The sequence below is a fragment of the Grammomys surdaster genome, unplaced genomic scaffold, assembly GCF_004785775.1.
Source record: "Grammomys surdaster isolate TR1022 unplaced genomic scaffold, NIH_TR_1.0 126187, whole genome shotgun sequence".
NCBI classification, from domain to species: Eukaryota; Metazoa; Chordata; class Mammalia; order Rodentia; family Muridae; genus Grammomys; species Grammomys surdaster.
In genome coordinates, this window is record NW_021620993.1 from 7058829 (window position 1) to 7081755 (window position 22927).

Sequence of the window (22927 nt, forward strand, 5' to 3'; positions counted from 1 at the left end):
AGAGAGAGAGAGAGAGAGAGAGAGAGAGAGAGAGAGAGAGAGAGAGAGAGAGAGAGAATATTGAAAATAGCAGGGTTATAAGAATGAGTAGCTGGGGGAGGGAAGCCTGTGAGTTGGAACTTTGGATGAAAGGTCAAGTGTGAACTTTGAAGTGTGTAGCTGGTACTCGTGATTCTGAGGGAGCCTGGAGGCCAGCATGAGCTTTGATAGTCTAAAGGCAGCACAGATAGCCAGTGATAGGGAAATGGCTCCTTTCAGTATTAGGGGAGCCAGCTCCACAGTTCCTGAGGAACGTTGGCTTTTGTCTAACTGCCAGAACTCCTCCTATAGTTCAAGACTGCCTTTTGGAGTTTGAGGGAACCGGAGTTTCCTTTGGACCTGAGAATCTTAACTGGTTTCATCATGAAAAGTGTCAGACCTCTCTGTTGATCTTACAAGGTCATGAAAATAAAAGACAAATGAGAGGACTGAGCATGTGGTACATGTACACCTTTAATCCCAGGGCAGCCTGGTCTGTCTAGGGAGCTCCAGGACAGCTAGGGTTACACAGTAAGATCTTGTCTCAGAACAAAGCAAACACACATGAGGGTCTCATTCAGAGTGGCCTGAGCCAGGATAATAGTAGGGGGTGACACTTGGGGACATTGGTGACACATGCCTAGACTACTAGTACCTCGAAGGCTGAGGAACGAATATTGCTTAGACCCATAAGTTTAGGGTCAGCCAGGACAGCAAGATCTGTCTCTAAAACAAGGGCAAAACAAATTTAGCTCCATGGACACTTTTCTTTGGTAAATATGTAATCCTTTGGAACAGAACAGAGGGGCTTGGAAGGTGGTTCAGTCTGTAAACTGCTTGCCATACAAGCCCAAGGACCTACTTCAAGAGTGTTAATCCCGCTGGCTGAGAATAAAATCACTACAATTTTGAGCCAAATTTGAAGCAAGCTTTAATTAAATACTGGCCAGGATGATGTACTCTGGCCAGGTCCATTCCACGGTTCCCAGAAAATGGCAACCAGTTATATTTTGTGGAGGCTTAAAAAGGCAAACCCACATTGGTGTGTATTGTCCAATCAGGGGCAAGCATATATATATATCCAGTGTACTTCCTGCCTTCGTACCTCCAGCCTACATCTAATTGGGCAATTGTATATTCTGCTATATTTCCTGCTCAAGTACTTCCACCCACATGTGGTCAACCACATCCAGTGCAGTTGGGTCAGAAAAACTTGTTTACAGGAGTAAAAACATGTACCTTGCTAATCTCGTTAACAGTACCCTCTAGTATGTGTCCTTGGGCAAGGGGTTTATAGGTTAAAGGCATTTTTGCTTCATGGATCTTTTAGACACAGCAATTAAAACTTAAAGCATAACTTTGGCTCTTGCAAGAGCCTATGTATAAAAAGCAGAAATGGTAATGTGCACTTGTAACTCAGTGCTGCAGAGGTGGAGACAGATTGGCCCCTGAGTCCCTATTGGCCAGCTCTCCTAGCCTATCCATGAGCTCTAAGCCAGTGAGAGAGACCCAATCTCAAAAGACAAGATTAGGAGACTGGAGTGGAGGGGCTTAGTGGTTAAGAACACTTATTCTTGCAGAGAAACCAGGCGTGCTTCCCAGCGTGGTTGTGAGCGTGTGATGACTCACAACCATAATTGCAGTTCCAGAGTGTCAGAATAAAGTGGCCTGAGTACCTTTGGTGGGCACGTGCCAAGGTGTGCCGATAAGAAATCAAGCCACACTTGAGATGTGGGGCAAGAGATTTATTGGGAGATGGAGGAGAGTGAAAGGCCAGCTTGGAGTGGGGACATGAAAGAAGGAGAGATCAGACAAGACAGACAGATAAGGGGTGGCCAGGACCTTTTATGCACTGCACCTGGTGTACCTGGCAGCAGCAGATGGTGGTGTAAGCTGCTGCCACTAGGTCTCTGAGAGCAGGCTGGTGGAAATGCCTAATGGCTGACACAGAAGATCTAACACCCATTATTCCCTGCCCTGCATGACAGCCTGCAGTCACAACTAGTGAATCCTACATGGGGAAGTAAGGCAGGAAATGGGATGGGGAGGGGGTGCGGGGGAATAGAGACCTCAAGCAGCAAGTGAGCAAAGCAACAGACTCTGGGCTGTCAGGAAGCAGGCTTCAGTGAGGCAGCTTGGTTAATAGGGGAAACAAAGGCTATTTAAACCTTTGAGGAGTGAGTATAGTCACTGCCTGGGGCCAGGGTCCTGGGATGCCTTATTTGCATAAGGATGAATTCTAGGTGCTGCTGGACCTTGTAAGGGGAGAGGAAGCTTAACACCCACTTCTAAATTCCAGCATGCATGTGATATACACATATACATGCATACCAAACACATTAAAAAAATCTAAAATAATTTTTTTCAGTTCCCCCCCCCCAAAAAAAAAAGACCTGGGTTTTTCTGTGTAGCTGTAGCTGTCCTAGAACTTGCCCTGTAGACCAGGCTGGCCTGGAACTCAGAGATCTATCTGTCTCTACCTCCCGAGTGCTGGGATTAAAAGTGTTTGCAACCACCACTGGCTAAAATTATTTTATCCAAGATGCATTGCTTCTGGGAAACAGCAGTCATACAAAACAGAAAGGAGAGGAAAGTGTCTTATTACTGTGCTATTTGTAAGGGATTGGTAGAGGGCCCTCAGAGTCATACAAGACAGACAGACACGAAATTCTCAGCACAAAGATTTATTAAGGAGTGAGGTGTGTGGGGACAAAAGCAGCAGGTAGGTTTGTTGTTACTGTTTTCAGGAGAGGGTCTTTGTTTTGTTTTGCTTTGTTTTTCTTCAGGAGAAGGTTTTTAAAGAGAAGGGAGAGTCTGTGCTAAGGCGAGTTGGTAAGTCCTGATTGAATGTCTTAGTCAAATAATGAATTCGATTGGTGGACTTTGGTGTTTTGTCTCAGGATGAATCAATGGCCAAATAAGGGAATAGACCTTGGGGCCTAGAACAAGGAGAAGAAAGGTGAAAGACAAGACTTGTTGGAACTGTTTGCCATTCTTGGCCTACTAGATCCCTTCGTTGTTGCTGTGATGTGAAGAGACACCACGACCACCACAATTCTTCTAAAGGAAGCATTTAGTTGGGGCTGGCTTACAGTTTCAGAGGTCGGTCCATTATGACTGTGATGGGAAGCAGACAGGCATGGTGTGGAGCAGCAGCCTTACATCCTGACCCATAGGCAGCAGGCAGGCAGAGAGACACTTAGTAGGCCTAGCCTGGGCTTTTGAAACCTCTAAGTCCACCCCCAGCAACACACCTCCTCCAACATAGCCACACCTCCTAAGCCTTCCAAACTGGTCATCAGTTGGGGGACAAAGCATTAGAATGACTCTGTGAGCCTGTGAAGGACATCTCATTCAAACCACCACAGAAGGCCGAGAACCTTTCCAAGTGCTACAGCTTTATTGTTGTTATTGCAAGTCTCAGTGTGTAGCCAGGGCTAGCATCAGACTGCTGGTCTGCCTGCCTCCAGGGCTAGCATCAGACTGATGGTCTGCCTGCCTCCAGGGCTAGCATCAGACTGATGGTCTGCCTGCCTCAGCTTCCCTTGTGTCTGATTACACATGGGGACCTCCTGTGTAGCCTTTTGTTATTTAATGTGCATGCTTGTATATGTTTGGGAGAGCAGAAACAGGTGGTGTATAGGCACAGAAAAATGCAGTGTGGTCAAGATCAAAAGACAACCTCAGGTGTCAGTCTTGGGCTCCTTCTGCTCTTTGAGACAAGATCTCTCACTGTCTTGGAACTTGCCCATGTAGTGAGCCTACAGAGACCTACCTCTCAGTTTGTCATCCCTGGGGCACAGCACACTTAGTTTTTGTTTTTATGGTTTTGGTGGTTTTTTTTTTCCACACCAGTTTTTATTTATGAGGATCCTTGGTATCTAGACTCAGGCAAGCACTTTACCAGCTGAGCCATGTCTCCAACCCTGTAAACACTTCTGTATGGAGTACAAAAGCTAGGAAAATCAGTTACTACATGGAACGCCTCTGCCCAGTAGTTGTTAATACTGATATTTGGTCTATCTCCATGTGCTGTATTTTATTTTTCTTTGCATTTTTTAAAAGTACATTGAACTGTGAATTCTTGCCTTAAAATACTGTTTTATACGCCTGAGAAACATAAGGAAGGATGCTTATTTTAGGCTCCATCTTGGGCCTTTTGTGTAACCGTGGTCAGATGAGCTGTGCAGAGGCCAGGCTTGGGCTAGGGGATGCTAGGCTGGTCAGGGACACCACTTAGCCCTGGCTCCTTACTTTTAGCCTCAGCCTCGAGTTATTTTTTAATACAGGATACAAGATTACGATCCATCTCTCGTTTTGTTGTCTCTGGGGTACGTTCTCCCACTGTCCAGCTCACAGGGAGGCAAGACCGGGTGAAGCACCAGCCACTCCTTCCTGCCCCACACCTCAGGGTGCTGCTGCCTAACACAGATGAACACACAGTGCCAGCACAACTGTGCACAACTGTGGCCAGTACTACACATGCTAGGACAGTTTTTAAGTGACTTTGTAGCCATATTATTATTTAGAAGCAGGGCTGCTGTTGACTCCCTGCAGTTGTTAGATGAGGCTATGTATGTATGTATGTGCAGGCAAGGAGTGCCCAGTAAGTGTTGAAAAAACAGTTGTGCATGTTAAATGGGCAAGTAGTGAGCTTGGCTGTGGAAAGCCTACTTACCTGCTCAGCCTCTGGCAGTTTCCTGACACTGCTGGGCCTGTTCTCAGAGAACTGAGTTCTAGAGGAGGAAGGACTCTCAGGGACCTCCAGGCCCCTTACCTTCGCTGCTTCTGTGAGGGACCCATGGCTCTGAGACATGCAGCCAGTCTATTGGATGGTTCAGGCTGTGCTGCCCTGTGGCCAACCTCCAACCCATGCTTCAGTCTAACTTCTCTTCCTGCCTCCCCCAGCTGAGGCACAACTCTGGACCACTGGGAGATCACCACCCTAGCATTGGATTGCCATTGTGGGGGAAAACTGAGGCCTCTGTCTAAACGTGTGCAGTTTAAAAACAAGGCCAGCCTATAATCCAATATTTTAGGAGGTTGAGGCAGGGGGATTGCCACAATTTCAGTGCCATTTGGGACCTACTTAGTGAGTTCCAGGCTAACCTGGCTACTGAGTGAGACTCTAGGTATCTGACAGAAGTAGAATAGGACAGGATAGCATAAAGTAAAATAGGAAACAAGGCCTGTCTCCTAGGCTGGCAGGTGATGACTTGGAGGCTTGGGATTCTGTGGGATGCTCTCTGCTGGGCTTATCCTACTCTAAAGCAAGCCATCTCTCAGTATTCACGTAGCGCTCTCAACTTGGAGGTAAGTGCGCTGGGCCACAGGGCTTTCTAGAAGTTGTTTATGGTGAGGTTCCTAAGAGACATTTCTGAACAAAAAGGAGGAATTGGGGAGGACTGAGAGAATCTTGTGTGAAGAGCACTTCATGTTTGCCCAAGCCTTCTAGCTGGACATGTGGAAAATGAACCTGCCTGTGGCTGGAGAGATGGCTCAGCGGTTAAGAGCACTGACTGCTTTTCCAGAGGTTCAGAGTTCAATTCCCAGCAACCACATGGTGGCTCACAACCATCTGTAATGGTATCTGATGCCCTCTTCTGGTGTGTCTGGAGACAGCAACAGTGTACTGTTAAAATAAAATAAATAAATAAATAAATAAATAAATAAATAAATAAATAAATAAAATCTCTTGAGAGAGAGAGAGAGAGAGAGAGAGAGAGAGAGAGAGAGAGAGAGAAGCTAAAGAAATACACACTCCCTTCTCTCAGCCCTGAGAGCTTCTTGTGCTACTCAGAGATAGCAGCCATATTTACTGTACCTCTGGACACTTGGGTGGTAAGAGGTGACTGTGAGTGCCTGCCATCCTTGTCTCTCAAATACACTTAGTCCCTGACACAGCGTATTAGACAGTGTACAGGCAGGGAATGCACGAAAGTCACCCATCTTGGGTCTAGCCTGTGCTCTACTAAGCAGCTCCAGATTCCTGGCAGCTAAGTGGTCTTCAAACCTGCAAAGTCTCCCATTGGCACTAGGTGGCAGTCTCAGCCAGGAGAGGCCCGGAATAGAGGGGCATGGGTATCCCAAAGGGACCTCTGTGTAGTCAGCTAATCTCATGATAGGGTGGGGATCCCCAGAAAGAAATTATTCTGTTAACTATCATTTGAAATCTTAAAGGTGGCCGGGCGGTGGTGGCGCACGCCTTTAATCCCAGCACTTGGGAGGCAGAGGCAGGCGGATTTCTGAGTTCGAGGCCAGCCTGGTCTACAGAGGTTCCAGGACAGCCAGGGCTACACAGAGAAACCCTGTCTCCAAAAACCAAAACAGAAAAACAAACAAACAAAAAAAAAACAAAAAAAAAAAAAAAAAGAAATCTTAAAGGTGTTTGCTTACAAAAAAGACACGTGGTGCCCAGGCCCCCAGGGATTGAACTCAGGTCTCCTGCTTGCAAAGCAAGTGCTTTACAAACTGAGCCACTCCCCCAGACTCCAGATAATTTTTAGAGGTCAGGGACTAATTAGTACTGTCTACTGATGCACAGGTAGAGTGAATAAAGGCAGTTTCTGTACGTTCTGTGTCCCCAGTCTCCTGGTGTGCTATGGGTGAATAATATCAGGGAAGTCTCACAGGATGGCCCTCTGGGTGTCTGCTTGCCTCTGCCACAGCATAGTCATTGAGCTTGTCACATAGCACTTGTTTGGGCTTGATCCAGGTGAAGAGGACAGGTGTGTGGGGCTGTGTCTAAACAGTGTCAGTGATTTTTTGGGTTTGTGACCCACCCATCTCTAAGCCCTCTAACAGGATGTCATTTTGTTCCAGTCAAGTTATTTTGGGAATGAAATTCCTTCCTTGTGGTCTATAGTAGTCTAGCATGAGAAATCGAAGTCCCCCAAGGCCGCTCAGCCACTGCTGAGCTGACCACATAGCTGACCACGAATGAAGCTCATCTGATAGAGTGCTGATCCTCCAGTACATCTTCCTCCTTCCCTAGAAAATGTTGGGTCCATTCATTTCCTTCTATGTTAGTTGAGTGCTGGCTGGGCAGGCAGGCTATGGGTGTCGTGTGGTCTGCCGACTGCAGTCCGGAATCCTCCATCCAGTGTGAGGAGAAGACGAATCCCACAAGGTATTTCCAGCTTGGAAAGCACTGCATGTTTTCTAGGCTGTGGATGAGTGGCGGCTGTTAAAAGCTTCTCTTGTTCATCCACCCACCTTCCGTCTAGGGTCTAGGCTTTATGTCTCAGAGTTTTGTTGCCCTAGGGGACAGATGAAGTTGCCAGGGTTAACATTGTTACTTCACTATCAGGTGTAGAAAGAAATTGTAAGGATTAATGTATTTTTAGAACTTCTGGAGGGGATGCTGGAAGTAGCTTTGTAGTGAAGAAGACAGTCTTTACAAGGCCTCTGTCTTTCAGGGTTGGTGACAAGGGCCGTAGCCAGAAGCTGAAGATTCAGGGTCCCTGAAGTCCCAGGAGGTATCCTCTGGGGAGCGCTGGACCCATGTTGCTCTGCCGGGTGTTGAGTGGGGAGCGGTCACAGTCTTTGGTCAGTCGGGAAGCTATGACAGGGTGGGGCCACGGCCCCTGCTGGCTTCTTCCTCTTTTCTCCAGGCTGTAGCCCCTCCTCTTAAAGGGCCCTCCGGGCTTCTGTTGCTTGGCTTGGAGCTCAGAGAGAGTGTTTAGCTTTAACAGTGTCTGGTGTTGCTCCTCCTGCCCCCACCCTCAGCAGGAACCAGAGCCCTTGCCTGCTCTGAGGCTAAAGCTTCAGAACCTAGCCAAAGCTGGAGGACCTGAAGACCAGAGCCCAGAAACTGAAGTGAGGCTGTTCTCAGGAGTGACTGAGCTGATAGAAGCCACAAGTGGGACCTATAGCAGCAGGCAAGCTTTTCAGGGTGCTTTCTCTTCCCTGTCCCTGAGGCTGGGAGGTCTGGGTGGGAGTGTCTTCTAGCACAGGTAGTTGGCTCTTTCACAGCTGGGACCTGGGAATCTCTTAGACAGTCTTGCTCTCCTGTCCCCCCCTCCCATCCGGGGGGCCCCCCCCCGGGGCGGGGGGGTGCCTGAGCTCATTTCCTCTACATCCTGTAGCTTCTCTAGTCTGCAAAAGGCAGTGCAGGAAGTGAGCAAGATGCTGGGAGGTGTGGGAAGTACAGGCAGGCATTGGGGGCAGCCCTGGGCTCCCAGCATGCATTTCCCCTGTGCTCTTTCAGCCTGGAAGAGGGAGGCATCATTGTAGATTTACCAACTTCAGAGGGCAAGGAGTCCATGACATACTGTCTCTGCCTTGGGGCAAGAGAAGTGTTTTTTTCTTTTTTTTTGAGAAATTGAAGAACACTTGTCTGCCCCTTTCTCTCACCCCACCCTCAGCTGCTGACTTGATGACAGGCCATCCAGCCTTCTCTTTGTCCCCTCTTCCATGCTCATGATTTCCCAGAAGAATTGCTGGATTCACCCAGGGAGGATCCATTTTCCTGTCTGTTACTTCTGAAGTCTGTCTGTCTCCAGTCTAGGAATACAGAGGCAGGAGTTAGCTGCCTCCCTGGACACACCCGCCAGGTGGCCCTGCCTCAGGGAACTGGGGAAGAAATGGCTGAAGACCTGTAGGGTGGAGATGTGAGTGAAAGGGTGGCAGAGATGGTTGGTCTGGGCATTGCAGGACTCCTGCTCAGGAAGGGCTTGTTGGAGTCTGCCTGCCTTTCGTCTCCTGCGCAAACCAGAGCCCCAGAGCACGTCTGTGCCACCCACGCACAAACACACATGCCCACTCAATGCCCCACCTCTCACACCCATATGCACTTTTAATAACTGCTAACTGGGCTGCTCCATCTGTTGACTTCAGTTGACATATTTCATTCCATTGGGGACCAGGTATCCTTGCCTGCGTCCCAAGCAATGGTGGATGGAGAAGGACATGGGTATGAGCCCCAGAATGGCATGTCCTCACAGAACTCTCCCCATGTGCTCGCATCGGCCCTTACTTCCTACTTACTAGGCGGAACTGGCTCATATCTTAGGCTCCCCTTTCAGAATTGCCCCTTTGCCTTCTCATAGTACGTCTCCCTTGCTAGAAAGGGAGGTAAGACTTGGGGATTTCCAGGGTTGAGGTAGAAGTTAGTCTGACTTTGGTTATAACCGTGTTCTAAGTCTCAAGGGAAGTGAGCAAAGGAAGTTCCCTGTTTCCAGATGAAGAAACAGGCTGGGAGAGCAGCAGTGATTTGCCAAGGCCTTGAGCAGCACTCAGGACTGCAATGTCAGACGTATATTCACCAGAGATCACTCTGGGTTCTCATGGGCCAGGTCACATGCTCAGGCTGTGATCCAAGTCTGTACCTGCCTCCCCAGGATGCACTTGACTCTCAGAAGAGGCTGTGGTGTCAGCACTCACCTGCCTTGGGGCTCCTTCTTGTCCAGGACTCACTCAGAGACTAGGGAGGGTCCTAGGGCTTCTCCAAGGGGAGGGTCTGGGGCCTAGGGAGGATGGGAACATTGCTGCTGAAGTTGCTCAGCTTTGGAGGTGACATAGTAGACTGCTGAGGCCTGTCCCTGTCCTTGCAGCTCTAGGCTGGACAGCAGACTCGCTGAGCTTGTTCCCAGGGTGCTGTGTGGGGTCGGCTTTTGTTTTTAGGAAATGTTGACACACAGGTGTTCCAGTGTAGGACAAGACTGTGATACAGGCAAGAACAGACCGCTTGTCCACGCCCTCACTGTGGACAAGGTCAGGCTAGGTCCTTCAATCCCTTGGACAAGTCTTAGTGCCTCTTCAAGGAAGCAGCTCCTCACCCTAGTCCCGTGACCTGCCTTGCTGAAGGCAGGAGGAACCCAGGCTACCCTGCCCTGGTGGGCCACCCAGCTTGTCCAAGACCCCAGCCTAGAAGGGCCCCTTGTAGTGCTATGGGAGAACAAAATGTCTAGGTTTCGTCTTGAGTCTTGGTTGAGAAACGATGTTTTAGCTGAGCTGTATTTGCAGGCTCCTGTGTTCAGAGCTGGCGTACTTAGCATCCTGTTTGGTAGGACAGTATGGAAACCTTGACAGGAAACCACGTTCTTGGGGGAATGTCATCCCCCCACATTCTACAAGTCATACTTGTTTCCTCAATAATCCTGGGTGTGAGCTCTGCTCCTGTTTCAAAGCCTGGACTTTGTAGAGCAAAGAAAGAGTCTCTGAGAGCCTGGCACTAGCTCACATGGTGGCACATCACCCCTGAGCCCAGTTGCCCGGCCAGAACGGTGTCTATGCACTCAGTGTAGAATGAATGGTTGGAGAATACCCACTGTTACTGTGGATGGAAAAGTTAGCAAGAGGCTCACTGAGCCTAGAGCAGAAGCATGGGTGTCCCTGAAGCCTGGCCCTGACCCTCGGATGGAGTGGGACTTCCACGTGTGCTGATCTGGTGCCGGCATCTCTTGAGAGAAGTTTGAGGACATATGTATGATAGAGTAGGCCAGTCTTCCATCTCCTCAGTCACAAGGAGAAATCTGTACACACCCAGGCCTTGGTCGCCTTGTCTCTCTCCCAGAGGCCACTAGCATACCTGACAGTCAGTGGCTTTCACAGGCAGTGCCAGGGCTGGAATTTTTACCTCTGGCTGAGATGAAGGTATCAGTGTCACACACAAACCCTTGTTTAGTAAGGGCGATCAATATGAGTTGTCACTGCATGTCGCCTAGCTGGTCCTTGTCCAAGTCTGTTCTCTGTCTCTTGAAGCCAGCATTTCTTCATCTGAAAGTGGTGGCAGAGGCCTTACTCCTTCCACGGCTGGGATTGCAACTAGAGAGCAGGCATGGGTTCCCCGTAGCCCTGTGAACTCCCATACTCCCCAGGCCCTTGAGGCTGTGAAGAGAAGTTGCTCTTCTCTCCCTGTTTTCTGTACCGTGAGGAGTCTGTGACCATACAGTGGACCCTAAAGATTGCCATGGAATGGCCTGGCCTAGGTGCTTTTTTGGAGAGATACTGAAAGAGCCGGGTAGGAAGATTTGGGCTTCAGCGCTGGCTGCTGCCCAACCCCCAACTAGTTTTCTCTGAAATAGCCCAGGTGCACAGCTTGTGAAGATGCCTGGACTACACACAGCCAGGTACTGGAGGCTTTAAGGCCAGGAGGGATTGCAGTATGTTACAGTTTCCAGTACATGATGCCTTACCTGGATGTCCTGGCTGTCTGCCCCTTCTGTCATTCTTCAGATGCTACCTGAGTGGAAAATGGGTCAGGTCCTCTGAGGGAGGGGCCATCAGCCTGGAGCAGAGGGCTCAGATTCCCACCTTGTGCTTTTGGAACCCTGTGGCACCTAGAAGTCGTGGCAGTGTCTGGTCACCTCTCAACCAGCAGACAGCCCCAGAGCTTAACCCACCTGCTGTCCTCCAGCAGAGCAGGGACCAGACAGGTGACCAAACCTGAGTGATAGGGCTGGCCTAGTACAAGGGCTTCTGCCTGGCAGCAAACCCAGAGCAGGTGACCTGAATAGGATGTCTAAACAGGTGTGTGACTGGTACCTGTCTGTTTGCAATAGCTGTGGTCCTCTAACCTGTGCCTGTGAGGCACCAAGAGTGAACCGAAACTAGAAGCATTGCCACCAGCAACTGGAGCAGTGACCACACTGAAGTTCCTCTGGCGAGGGGGAAGGGAGTAAGGAGAAAAACAAAGGCAAGTGAGTGAACAAGCAAGCCAGCATACTTGCGAGCACTCTCGTGGAGGCTCACAACACTCTCCCTGTGCCTACCCAAGATGTGTCAGTCAGAGAAGCAGCCAGGACCAGAGCTCCAAGCAGCAGCGAAATGGTGAGATGCTGCCCACTGAGACCTAACCTTAAATGTACCCCGGCATCACCTCAGGAGGGTCAGACACCAAGTCCAGTGGCCCCAGTGTGGAGGTGGCAATAAGGGGTTTGGCAAAAGGGGCCTGGAGAGGGAATCCTCTGTGCCCTGAGTAGGAGACCCACTTCAGGTACCCATGGCTCTGGCGGGGGGTTGGGGGGGGGAGGTGGGGGGTAGGGCAGTGGGCCTCTATCCTGTGTCTTGGTCCTTAGCAAGGGCACCAAGGCCTCCTTCTCCTACCCCAGAGCCCTGCTTCCTACACCTGAGAAAGGATCCTCCCCAAGCTCTTACAGATTGGTGTCTGCTTTTCTGTAGTGACTTGGGCAGGGCAGACCATAGGAAAACCCTGATTTGTCTTTGCTTGGTCCCTCTTCTTGTTTTTTAAAGACATAGTGGGGTCCTGTGGAAGAGAAAGGAGGAATGCAGGACAGTTGGTGTGCTGTGGTCTTAGTGCCTGAGCCACTCGCAATCCCCTTTTGTTCCTTGGTTTGCTCAGTTTCTAGGAGACAGAGGACTCAGCTTCTTTTGAGCATGGCTCAGATGGCAGCCTTAGCTTGTTTAATCAAATGTGGTTTTTCAAACATTCTCAGAGTGGGTGGCAGTATAGTCTCATGATGCCCACTGTGTGACAGGGAACTTAGTTGCATTCAGGAAGCTGAGCTTACAGTGAAAAGGCCTCTCTGTGCCTTTGGAAAGCTGGCTGAGAGAAGACAATGAACTTGTAAAGCTAGTGGGTCCCATGGGTCCTGCACGTGGTTCTAGCAGAGCAGGGAGGTGGCTTTGGAGCAAGGTGACGAGCCTCCTGGCCTGAGGGTGAGTTTGCAGACACGGGTGGTGGAGCCACTGCTACACACTGTCATTTAGCAGAAGAGGAAGCAAAAGACTGAAGATTCCCGGGTGCCACAATGGAGTAACAAAAGACTTGGCAGGTGTTGCCCAGCTGTCTAGGCTCATGGCACTGTCTTGTCTTTCTGGCATCTGGGAGGGCAGAACTGTCTTTGGGTCCCAATCTTCCTTAACATGGGAGGCTGTGCGTATACCGCAGATTCCCTCACCTTTCCATTGGGGCTCCAAGGCTTTTGCTGGGGCTGCTGCTGTACTTGGTGCTCTGCCTTAGAGGCTCCTAGGAGTCGTTCCTGAGCTGCCCCTCGCCTGCTGCTGCCCCCTCAGTCAGCTGGCAGGTGGGAGACACTGGGAAAGAAGCTCACTAGTCAGGCAGCCAGGCCCCTGACTTACAACCAGAGTTGGTTGGAATGGAATGCAGTGCCTGCTGGAACTCTTTGGTTCCATTGGAAGGAGAGACAGCTTGCTGGGGGAGGAGCAGTAATGGCACTGGCTCAGGGAGCATTCCTCAGTTTTCTTCAGACTTAGGCACTGACCCAGGCCATGTGTGGACATGTGTCCTGCAGGTTGCACTTCCCCCAGCTGGCCCTACGGCGGAGGCTAGGCCAGCTGAGCTGTATGTCCAGACCTGCTCTGAAACTGCGCTCCTGGCCCCTGACCATCCTCTACTACCTCCTGCCCTTCGGTGTCCTCAGGCCCCTCAGCCAGGTGGGATGGAGGCCCATGAGCAGGGTAAGTGTAAATGGGCCTCTTGGCCATGGCCCTCCCTAGACAGGCCTGAAGGTGAGGCCCAGAGAAGGAAACAACTTATTAGAGGCTGCACTCTTGGGTGAGAAGGTGGTGAGAAGATTGCTTGGTTGGCAGCTCTGTGACTGCGCTGGTTTTGGAGGGAATTTGTCAATCAGAAAACGATGTCACTGACTTCTACATGCAGAAGAAAACAGAGGTGATTGTAAGAAAAGTCCAAGTAAATTCTAGATAGCAGAGGGCAGTTTAGGAAGGCTGCAGCCAGGCTGGGCCTGTTAGGTGGAATACATGCTTGAGAAGCAGCACTCTTGCTCTCAGCTTCTCGACAGGCTGACTTCAAGAAGGAAACCCTGCTTCTAGGCCACTGGTAGCCTAGGTAGGCGCCACAAAAGCCCAAGGGAGTATACTAGACACTAGAGCATAGCCTAGGGCCACTTGATGGTATTGCTCTGTCCAAGTCACTAACCATCAGCCAGGAGACACTGATTTAGTGTAGGGAAGGACTGTAAAAACTTACTTCACTCCTAAGGGAGTTGGTGCTGCTAGCACAGCAGTGGTAGCAGACACTCAAGAGTTCTGCAGGACCTCGGCCTGTCTCCTGATGCTCTGTACTAGAGGGGTAACAAAAGTTTCCTCCTACCTCTGTGGAGAGCCCATGGGCTTGCTCAGGTGCAGATATGGCAGGGTGATGTTGTAGATATGGGAATGAAAGCACGATCCTTTGAAGAGGATGCTCTGGACTGTAGGGCTGCCCTTTTGCTTTTGGGAGCCTGATGCCGTTGAGTTGTCTGGAATGTGGGCGGTGAGCTGGGATAAGGGTAGTGTGCCTCTTGGTAGTCTTTCAGGCTGCACCAGGTCTATTTCTGTCCCCATCTTCCATTTGTAAGAACCAAGCCTATTCAGCCCAGCCTCCACTCTGGGACTAAGGCTGCTGCTCTTTGACCTTTGTATGAAATAGCAAAAATGATACAGGCTACGTGTATATCCAGCCTTTGAGTATTTGGTGAGCACAGTCTGGTTCCTTCTGAGAAACAGCCATCTCACAAACCAGCCTGAACACTTGGGCCTTTGTGGTGGCTTCTCTAGAGTTTCTTTCTCTCACTTATGTGGGGTGGGGGTTGGAGTGTATGAAAGCACTCAATCTGTGACCAACTCAGCCTCTTGCACTGTGGCCTACAGGTGTCCCTGTATAAGTCTGTGCCAACACGTTTGCTGTCACGGGCCTGTGGTCGCCTCAACCAGGTAGAACTTCCTTACTGGCTCCGGAGGCCAGTCTACAGCCTGTATATCTGGACCTTTGGGGTGAACATGACAGAGGCTGCTGTGGAAGACCTGCATCACTACCGCAACCTAAGCGAGCTCTTCCGTCGTAAGCTGAAGCCTCAGGCACGGCCTGTCTGTGGCTTGCACTGTGTGGTAAGGCCTGGCCCTTGCCTCCGTTCTTCATTAGGAAATGAAATCCTTGTCTGCCTCTAAGCCAGGTTCAGCAGCTCCGCACTGGCTGTGGTGCTCTGGGATGCTCCCTAATGACCTGGACTGGCACTCCCTGAGTGGTAGAGTTCGGGAGCCACTGAAGGTGAGAACTACCCCTCCTTAGCATCAAAACTCTGTCTTCTCCAGACCAGCCCATCAGATGGCAAGATCCTCACCTTTGGGCAGGTGAAGAACTCTGAGGTGGAGCAGGTAAAGGGCGTAACCTACTCCTTAGAGTCGTTCCTGGGCCCTCGAGCCTTTACAGAGGACCTGCCCTTCCCTCCAGGTGGGTCACTGCTTAGTCAGGGTTGGAGCTGGGGTAGACAGCAAAGGCTAATAACAAAAGGCATACGGGCAGAGAGAATAAAGGCTGGGAAGGCTTTGGGGCAGCAGGCTGCTGCTATGTGGCCAAGTCTTCATTGGAGCCTCCAGCTGGGCTCCATGCAGGCCATGTACAGGTGCTCACTGTGGGATGAACGGTGTCTGGAGCTTGTCTCTGTCCCACCCCACAGCCTCTTCCTTCAGAAACCAGCTGGTCACCCGGGAAGGGAATGAGCTCTACCACTGTGTCATCTACCTGGCCCCAGGAGACTACCACTGCTTCCACTCCCCTACTGACTGGACTGTCTCACATCGGCGCCACTTCCCAGGTATGCCCAGGGGTGGGAGAGAGATGCCTCTGTGGGCATTAGAGGCCCTTGTCCTTTTGACCTGAGAGGACTGAGCTTTAGGCTGGTGTTGTCAAGGCGAGGAGATGACTACTTAAGGCTGGCTGGCTCGAGGCAAGGGTACCTGGGATCCTGCTTAGAATTTGGAACACTTGGCCTGTGAGTCCCTATGGCTCTGCGGCCATTCTGATGTGAACAGTCAGGCTCTGAGCAGAAAGTAGCATGTTCTCGTCTCTTCAGGTTCCCTGATGTCAGTGAACCCTGGCATGGCCCGATGGATCAAAGAACTCTTCTGTCACAATGAGCGTGTAGTCCTAACTGGAGACTGGAAACATGGGTTCTTCTCGTTGACAGCAGTGGGAGCCACCAATGTGGGCTCTATCCACATCCACTTTGACCGAGTGAGCAAAGGCCACAGGCCAAACCTCTTGGGTCCAACCTCTTCATTTGCAGTACAGCCAGATCTTTGGGCTTATAAATATTGTGGTGGGGGAGGGATATTCCAGCTCTGACCAGGCTTGGCTCTGCTGAACAGCTGCTCTGCAGACACCCATACCAGCTCAGCCTCCCTCACCCTGTTGCCCAATCTGTGGCCATTCACCTGTCTGGAGATGGCTAGTGAGGTGAAGGAACCAATCCCACTCCTAACACACTGCTTCTGCCAGGAACCCTGATCAGAGGCAAACATGGAACATGCAGAAGTGTAGAGTTCGCTTGTGTGAGAAAATCTGGTACCCACTCTGCCTTTTTAGGTGTTACTGCCTGCTGCTGGCGCTAGCTAGCCTTGTAGCATTTATATCTGACCCCGCCCCTCCTTGTCAAGATCACAGCAGGTATTGGGAGTGTTGATTAGATAGGCCTTTGCCCTGAGAGGCTGTCTCTGCCACCTGGGCTGGGCAGGGTTGAGGACAGGCAACAAGGCTAATTAACTTACCTTCTTGCCCCTAGGACCTGCACACAAACAGCCCCAGGTACAGCAAGGGCTCCTACAATGACCTGAGCTTTGTAACACATGCCAACAAGGAGGGCATTCTCCTTCGCAAGGGCGAGCCCCTCGGCGAGTTCAACTTGGGCTCCACCATTGTGCTCATCTTTGAGGCACCCAAGGACTTCAACTTCAGGCTGAAGGCAGGGCAGAAGATCCGCTTTGGGGAAGCACTGGGCTCCCTCTAATCCTCTTGGTTGTGACTGCCAAGGGATCTTTCCACACAGGAGCATGAGGGTCTTCAGCGGAGCCCCAGGCTGTCTGTGAGGGCCACTGCGGGGCAGACCTTATAGGACCTGAATGATTTGTTCCTGCCTGTCCAGAGGTGCCGAGGAGAGTTTCTGAGTCTGTCAGGACCTAGGCCCCTTTAAAGAGTGTGAATGGGTGTGATTTGACCCCAAAATCATTTTGAGGGGTGTTTTAAAATTCTGTGCAAGCCACAGCCTCCCTTCCCCCCACCCCAATGCCAAACTCCCGGCTGTGTATTGTGAGAATGGTTATGCACTACCACACCCTCTGCTCCCCTACCCCCAGTCTCAGGGCCTTCTGCTCACTCTGGCTTCTCTGCCTTCCCTCATTGCACAGGGTGAGGTGCCTCCTGGGCACAGACTGTGGAGCCACTGTCTTCCTAGAGCAGGCCACACAGCCTTCATAACTGCTTTCTGCTCCCAAATTTCACCTGTCTGCTTGCTGGAAAAGTAAAGTCATTGATACATTGCTGGATGTGTTATCCTGGACTCTGCCAGTGTCTTCTGAGGACAGTGACTAATGATGTCGATCTTTGTAGGCCCTGAGAAGCTGGCTGAATCCTTTTGCTGGTCGTCAAGAATTACTGGCTTGCCTGGTAGAGTCTGGAGTGAAGGGGCAGGTGGAGGCCCAGCCCTGCAGAAGTAGGGGACATGCTGCTATTGGTCTAGGGACTGTGTTGGGGGCAGAGGGTATAGTGGTCAGTGCCTAGAAACAGGTATGCAGGCCACGGGGAACCCTGTGGTAGGGACAAGACCAGAGTCCATGTTGATCTTGGGAATGCCATGAATTTCTCCTTAAGGAGAAATCATTTAACTTTTTCAACTGTATCAGTAGTACGGTATTTTGTATGAAAAGTAGGAGACTTCTGAACAGTAATTCATTTAATTGCAAGACATTTGAAAACATTAAAAAAAAAAAACAAAAAACTACTATAGTCTTGTATTTTGTTGTTGATGGTGGGGTGTTCAAGGCCTTGTGAAGGATGGCACCTGTCCCCTAGGGGCGAGCCCACTAGCACAGAGCCCGCCTCAGGGCCCGAACACGAGCAATGCATGCACCAACAGGCTCACGCTGGGCCTCGAGCTCCTTAGTCAGCTGCTGGATCTGTAGTTCCACCTGGGGACAGTGGAGGGAGGGATCAGATAAGCTGAAAGGAAGAACAGCCAGGGGCTGGCCCCATGCTGACCTGGGTCTTACCTCCTCCAGTTCTGATTTCACCTGCTCTTCTTGGTGAAGGTCCTCAGATCTTGGCTCCTCCTGGCTTAGCTCCAGCCACCTACGCAGGCTGTTGGCTTGTCGCTGACATGACCTGGAGATGGGGACACCTATCGGGCTGGGTTCTTGGCATAGCCTCAAGGGAGCCCTTTGAAGAGGCGTACTTGCTAATAAAGTGCTTCTAGAGAATGACTGATAATCTTCTGTCTTTCCCCGGCAAACAGCAACTCATGTGAGCCTGTGTGAAAACAACTCTTCTGTCCCTTTCTAGGGGTACCAGTCTTTTTCACTGAGGCCTCTGAAAGCTGCTGAATGTCAACAGTCCCCAGAACACTGGGTGTAACTAGGGCCCAGGCCCACGGTGTCTGTCCCTTGTCAGCATTACAGTTATGCTGGTTGGGTAGGTAACAGAACCCAGGCAAGTCTTGCTTGGCTTTACATAGCCTCCAAATGGAAAGCAGGACTTCCATTCCTAGGTAATGTCAACTTGGCCCTTCCTAGAGTGGATAAAGGTACCTGAGGACACTTACCCCACCCCCTAGAGTTAGAGCACAACAGGTGTAGAAGAAAAGGGGTGGATGCTGAACAAGGAAGCTAATAGGGACCCTGGGAAGTGGGTCCTGTTCTTATTCATAGCCCACTGGGCCTTGCAGTGACAAGGATGACTAGCTAGCAGACACAAAGCCTTGCCCTGCCTGTTCCATTTCCCAGCCTCTGCTGCAGGAAATAGAACCAACTGCCTTTCCCAGCCACAGCTATTCCCATAGACAGGTCCCAGGGCACTCGGTGGGCCTCACCAAAGGTTCTGCTTGGTGGTTTGGTAGTGTTGTAACTGCTGCTGGATCCCCTCCAACTCAGCCTCGAGCTCTGTGTGGCCTGCAGCAACAAGAAGGTAAGCCTGACCTTGCCCACCATCGCCTTTAGAACCAGAGAGACTGGTAGGGCTTTGGTAGGAGGGTGGCCCAGTGCCTTGACATGCTCACCTATAGCCTCAGAGCCATAACCAGGCCCAGTCCTGGTGCTTGTGGAATCTCCATGGAGGAGGAGATGGGGATCAGGGTCCCTGGTTAAGGATGGGCACCTGTAAGATTGAGGTCCAGGGATGCTGGGCTTTGGTGATACCTGTAGAGGAAAAGGGGGTGGATGCTGAACAAGGAAGCTAGTAGGGACCCCGGGAAGTGGGTCCTGACCTGATTCATAGCTGGTGACAGGAGTAACAAGCCAGCACACACAAAGTCTTGCCCTGCCTGTTCAGCCTCAGGGGAAGACTGGTCCAGGGCAGCACTCCTGTCCCACCACTCTGGCGCCCCCAAGTCTTCTCTCCTATGTGCCACTATTTTTAAAATACTTATTTAAATACTAATTGACTGAGACAGAGTCTTGCTATAAAGCTCAGGCTCATTTTGAGCTCTCCGGCCTCCGGCCTCTACCGCCTAAGTGCTGGGACTGGGGTATGTCACTTCTGTTACCAGGCATGTATCACCACAAACTGCCTCCTTCCTGTCTCCACCCCTCCCCAGTCAGCACCAACTTTTAGGAGATGCCAGCTGTTTTCAGGAGCACTCCCTGGCTACCTCTGCCCAGGACCCCGTGTCCCCTATGCTCTTCTAAATGACACTTTGCCCTGTACCATAGATACAGCCTTCAAGGCCAGCTGAGTGCTGCTCTCCCAGATCTGATAGGGTAAAGGGAACCAACTGTCTCACCAGACACTGGACCCACCCCAGATTCTATCTTTTAATAAAAGAATTCTTTCTTAAGTGACCCTGGATTCCTTTTCCTCCCTCTCCATACCTACCATAGTAAGTTTTGCCCCACAGTCCCCAACAGACTGTCACCCCTACAGTGAGAGGCTACAGCTCATGGCTGCCCCAGCACTTGTGCTCTACAACAGCCAATTCTCAATTTCTTCCGCTTCCCCCAAGACCAGAGGTCCTGCTGGGAGCCTGCCCATAAGGTGGTTCTGGTTGTCCTGTCACCAGACATTTTTCAAGGGCTGGGGTGTTAGCAAATTAGCCACTGCTGTGTTTGAGGCCTGGTGTGCAGGGCACCCAAGCTTGTTGCGTGATCAAGGTATTCTAGAAAGAAGAGTAGTAAGGGCTGGAAGAAGGACAAAGGAGAGTGAGTGACAGCCCAGTGGAGAACTCACCCTGGCAGCATCTCCCACCCCATGGGGCATGAAGGAGGAAGGACGCAGCAGCTCCAGGCCTGGACTTGCTGTAGGAGGCAGCTTCGGACCAGAAACATTGGGCAGGACCACAGGTAGAAAGGGTCTCATCAGGGAAGAGCCTTCTAGCAGAGCCATGCTTTGTCCCTTTTCTGGGGGCTTCTCTAACCTGAGCAGAAGTAGATCTGGTCACACCATGGAACCTTTTTCTGGATTAAAGGGACCACATATCCAATAAAATATAGGACCACATAGTTTCCGGTGCCTTTGGACTCACAACCATTCAACTTACTGCTGCTCCCCAAGGGTGCACCACTCTGGAGACCTCTGGCTCCCCAAACGCTCCAGCAGGAAGGATGGACGCCGGGGCTGTTTCCGTGATGAGCGGGCCACATTGCTGGAGAGAAAATTCTTATCCTTGGACTGACAAGGTCTGCAGGGAGACCTGAGATCTCTAAGGTTCAGGCCTTGGCCTTTTACAGGGATGTCCACAGGGTAGGTCTGAGCCTAGACAACTCAACATGAACTTACAGTCTGCCTGATTCCTGGGTGCTAGAGCTGCACCTGTTTCTTTTGACCTTCACAGCAAGCTGACAGTATGTGTTATTTCCTATCAGAAGACCCTGTGAGACATTCAGGGTCCTACCAAGGTTAGGGGTGAAGGGGACAGAGCAGGGATGAACACTCTACCCATCATGAGTTCTGAGACTCAGTGCTGGTTACTCTGGGAATGACAACTGCCTCTCAAGAGTGGTGCGCATAGGAGTGTGAGAAGGCATCCAAGGAGGTGGAGAAAAGATTGGGGACCCACAACAAGTGCAGCTTCTGACAGGGAAGGAGGGAGGCTACAAGCTTAAGACAAGGCATGAGGGCTTGACTGCTGAGCCTCATAAACAGGGAGAAGTAGACGTCACGCGGTAAGGGACAACAGTCTCCTCAGAACAAATTGGGAAATTCCACTGACTCTCCAATGCCCAGGGAAGAATGGCCTCACAGAGCATTCACCCTGGTGTGATGAGGCTGTGGCACTCTTGTCTTGTCCTTCCTACGGCTGTTTGTCCCTCATGTGTGCACCCAGGTTTTGCTCTAGGACTAGAGGCAGAGGTGAACCACAGGCCACTCACAGGTCTAGGAGGCAGGGCTCCCCAGCAGCTACTGCCAAGCTACCCAGGACTCCCTGAGATGGAGGAGCTCGCAGCTGCTTTGTCTCCAGGGTATCTCCAGCTTCAGCAGCACGTCCAAAGAGAGAGGAATCCTTAAATGTCACTCTCTTGCTGAATGTGATGGGTTCTGGTGGTTGAAAAGTCTTGCCTGGACCAAGTACCTTCTTTTTCCAGAGCTCAGCACAATGGCGGACTGCACAGTGGAGGCTGTGGGCTGCCTACAACACAGTTTCTCATCAGCTCCTGCCCTGCTCTGCCCTGCCAGTTCCTTACCAGCAGCTCTGGCTTACCTGGAGCTGCTGCTGGGCCTGGAGCTGCTGCCGGAAGGCCTTCATACCAGCTGTGAAGCGCAGAAGGCGTGTGGCACCCTCCTGTAGGAGCTGCTCGTGGTAGGCTTGCATAGCCCGTTCCAGCCGTGCCTTCTTCCTCCTCTTCTCAAGTACAAAGCCCAGCCATGCAGTCCACACCTTGCAGAAGAGAGGGCAAGAGATGAGACTGAGGCTTCCATGAGGGATCCCATGACCCAGCCTACAGAGCAGCCCCTGAAGGTAAGAGTAGCCAGGGAATTGTAGAACCATTACCTTTGCCTGTAGTGAGAAGGCCCAGAACCACAGGGCCCGGGCTGTACCCCACTGTTCTTGCTTCCTGACTGCCAGCTGTGGGCCAGAAAGAGTGGGTTCTTCAGAGGAATGCATAGGCAAACATGGTAATAGCTACTCTCAGCTCAACAGCTAAACCATCTTCCCTCCTCCTGGGAAGGGTTCAGGTCCCAGCCTCAACCTGACCTTGACATAGTAATATACTCAGGGAGTATGAACAAAAATGGACAGTACAAAGGGAAGAAAGCACAGAGCAGTCAGAGGTGGTGAATGGACAGAGTCAACAGGTTCACAGAGCAATGCTGTGGGAGCCTGGAGCAGAGCCCAAGGCTCTCCAGCCTAGAGCAAGAGTGGACTATCAACTTGGCTTTGCTGAGCAGACTGTGTGGCCTTCTGGTTTTCTACCGAAACCCCAACAAAGACTTAAAATTCATTTCACATTAAATTTGGGGTATTATTCCAGTGTGTTTAAGATGACACTGTAAGAGAAACCTGAATCAAAGAGACTAGCCTTCTACAAATGGCATCTGAAGGAAGCTGATAGTGCGAGGGGTTGGGGTGGGGCACAGGGATGGAGCCCTGGGACAAAGACAGTATTAAAGTCTTGCCAGTAGGCAGAAAGTGCTACACTGGTTCTCACCTGCTTCCTCCACTGGCAGAAGCAGGCTCGACCAAGTCTCTGTGCCAGAAGCTGGGCAGCTTGCCTCTGCAGAAACTGGAAAGCAAATGCACAAGGAGTCAGACTTCACACATCACCTAACTCAGGGTCTATCCCCAGCCTCCTCCCAAGTGAACACCTTTCTACCAAGAGCTGTCCCAGACGCCAAGGACTCCTGCCCAGGTTAGGGGTCTGATAGCCCCATAGTTTCTGCAGACCTAAAAAGTCAGGGGCCAGGAGAAAGCAGATTTCTCTTCTGAGCAGCCTTCTGAGGTAGACTTGATTCTGAGGCTGGCTATTCCTACGTTTATGGGAGCCTGCAGCAACTCCTGCA

At 51.0% G+C, this 22927-nt stretch overlaps 2 protein-coding genes across 5 annotated transcripts in view; one reads left to right on the forward strand and one right to left on the reverse strand.

The window, feature by feature from the left end:
• Positions 1–17720, forward strand: part of Pisd (phosphatidylserine decarboxylase) — a 50715-nt gene extending 32995 nt beyond the window's left edge. The window contains exons 1-7 of one of the 4 annotated variants that reach the window (XM_028758135.1): positions 11523–11790; positions 13236–13401; positions 14596–14832; positions 15037–15175; positions 15402–15539; positions 15798–15958; positions 16506–17720. In XM_028758135.1, coding sequence (XP_028613968.1) covers positions 11738–11790; positions 13236–13401; positions 14596–14832; positions 15037–15175; positions 15402–15539; positions 15798–15958; positions 16506–16730 — 1119 coding nt within the window. In that variant the 5' untranslated portion in view covers positions 11523–11737 and the 3' untranslated portion in view covers positions 16731–17720. Of the gene's footprint in view, positions 1–11522; positions 11791–13235; positions 13402–14595; positions 14833–15036; positions 15176–15401; positions 15540–15797; positions 15959–16505 lie in introns of those variants that run through there. The other 3 variants (XM_028758136.1, XM_028758137.1, XM_028758134.1) reach the window with 3 other exon arrangements.
• Positions 17655–22927, reverse strand: part of Sfi1 (SFI1 centrin binding protein) — a 66753-nt gene continuing 61480 nt past the window's right edge. The window contains exons 24-33 of the mRNA XM_028758133.1: positions 22576–22650; positions 21918–21992; positions 21627–21803; positions 21298–21554; positions 20466–20570; positions 20156–20342; positions 18990–19128; positions 18804–18882; positions 17989–18100; positions 17655–17907 (exon numbers count right to left, since the gene is read on the reverse strand). Coding sequence (XP_028613966.1) covers positions 17803–17907; positions 17989–18100; positions 18804–18882; positions 18990–19128; positions 20156–20342; positions 20466–20570; positions 21298–21554; positions 21627–21803; positions 21918–21992; positions 22576–22650 — 1311 coding nt within the window. The 3' untranslated portion in view covers positions 17655–17802. The remainder of the gene's footprint in view (positions 17908–17988; positions 18101–18803; positions 18883–18989; positions 19129–20155; positions 20343–20465; positions 20571–21297; positions 21555–21626; positions 21804–21917; positions 21993–22575; positions 22651–22927) is intronic.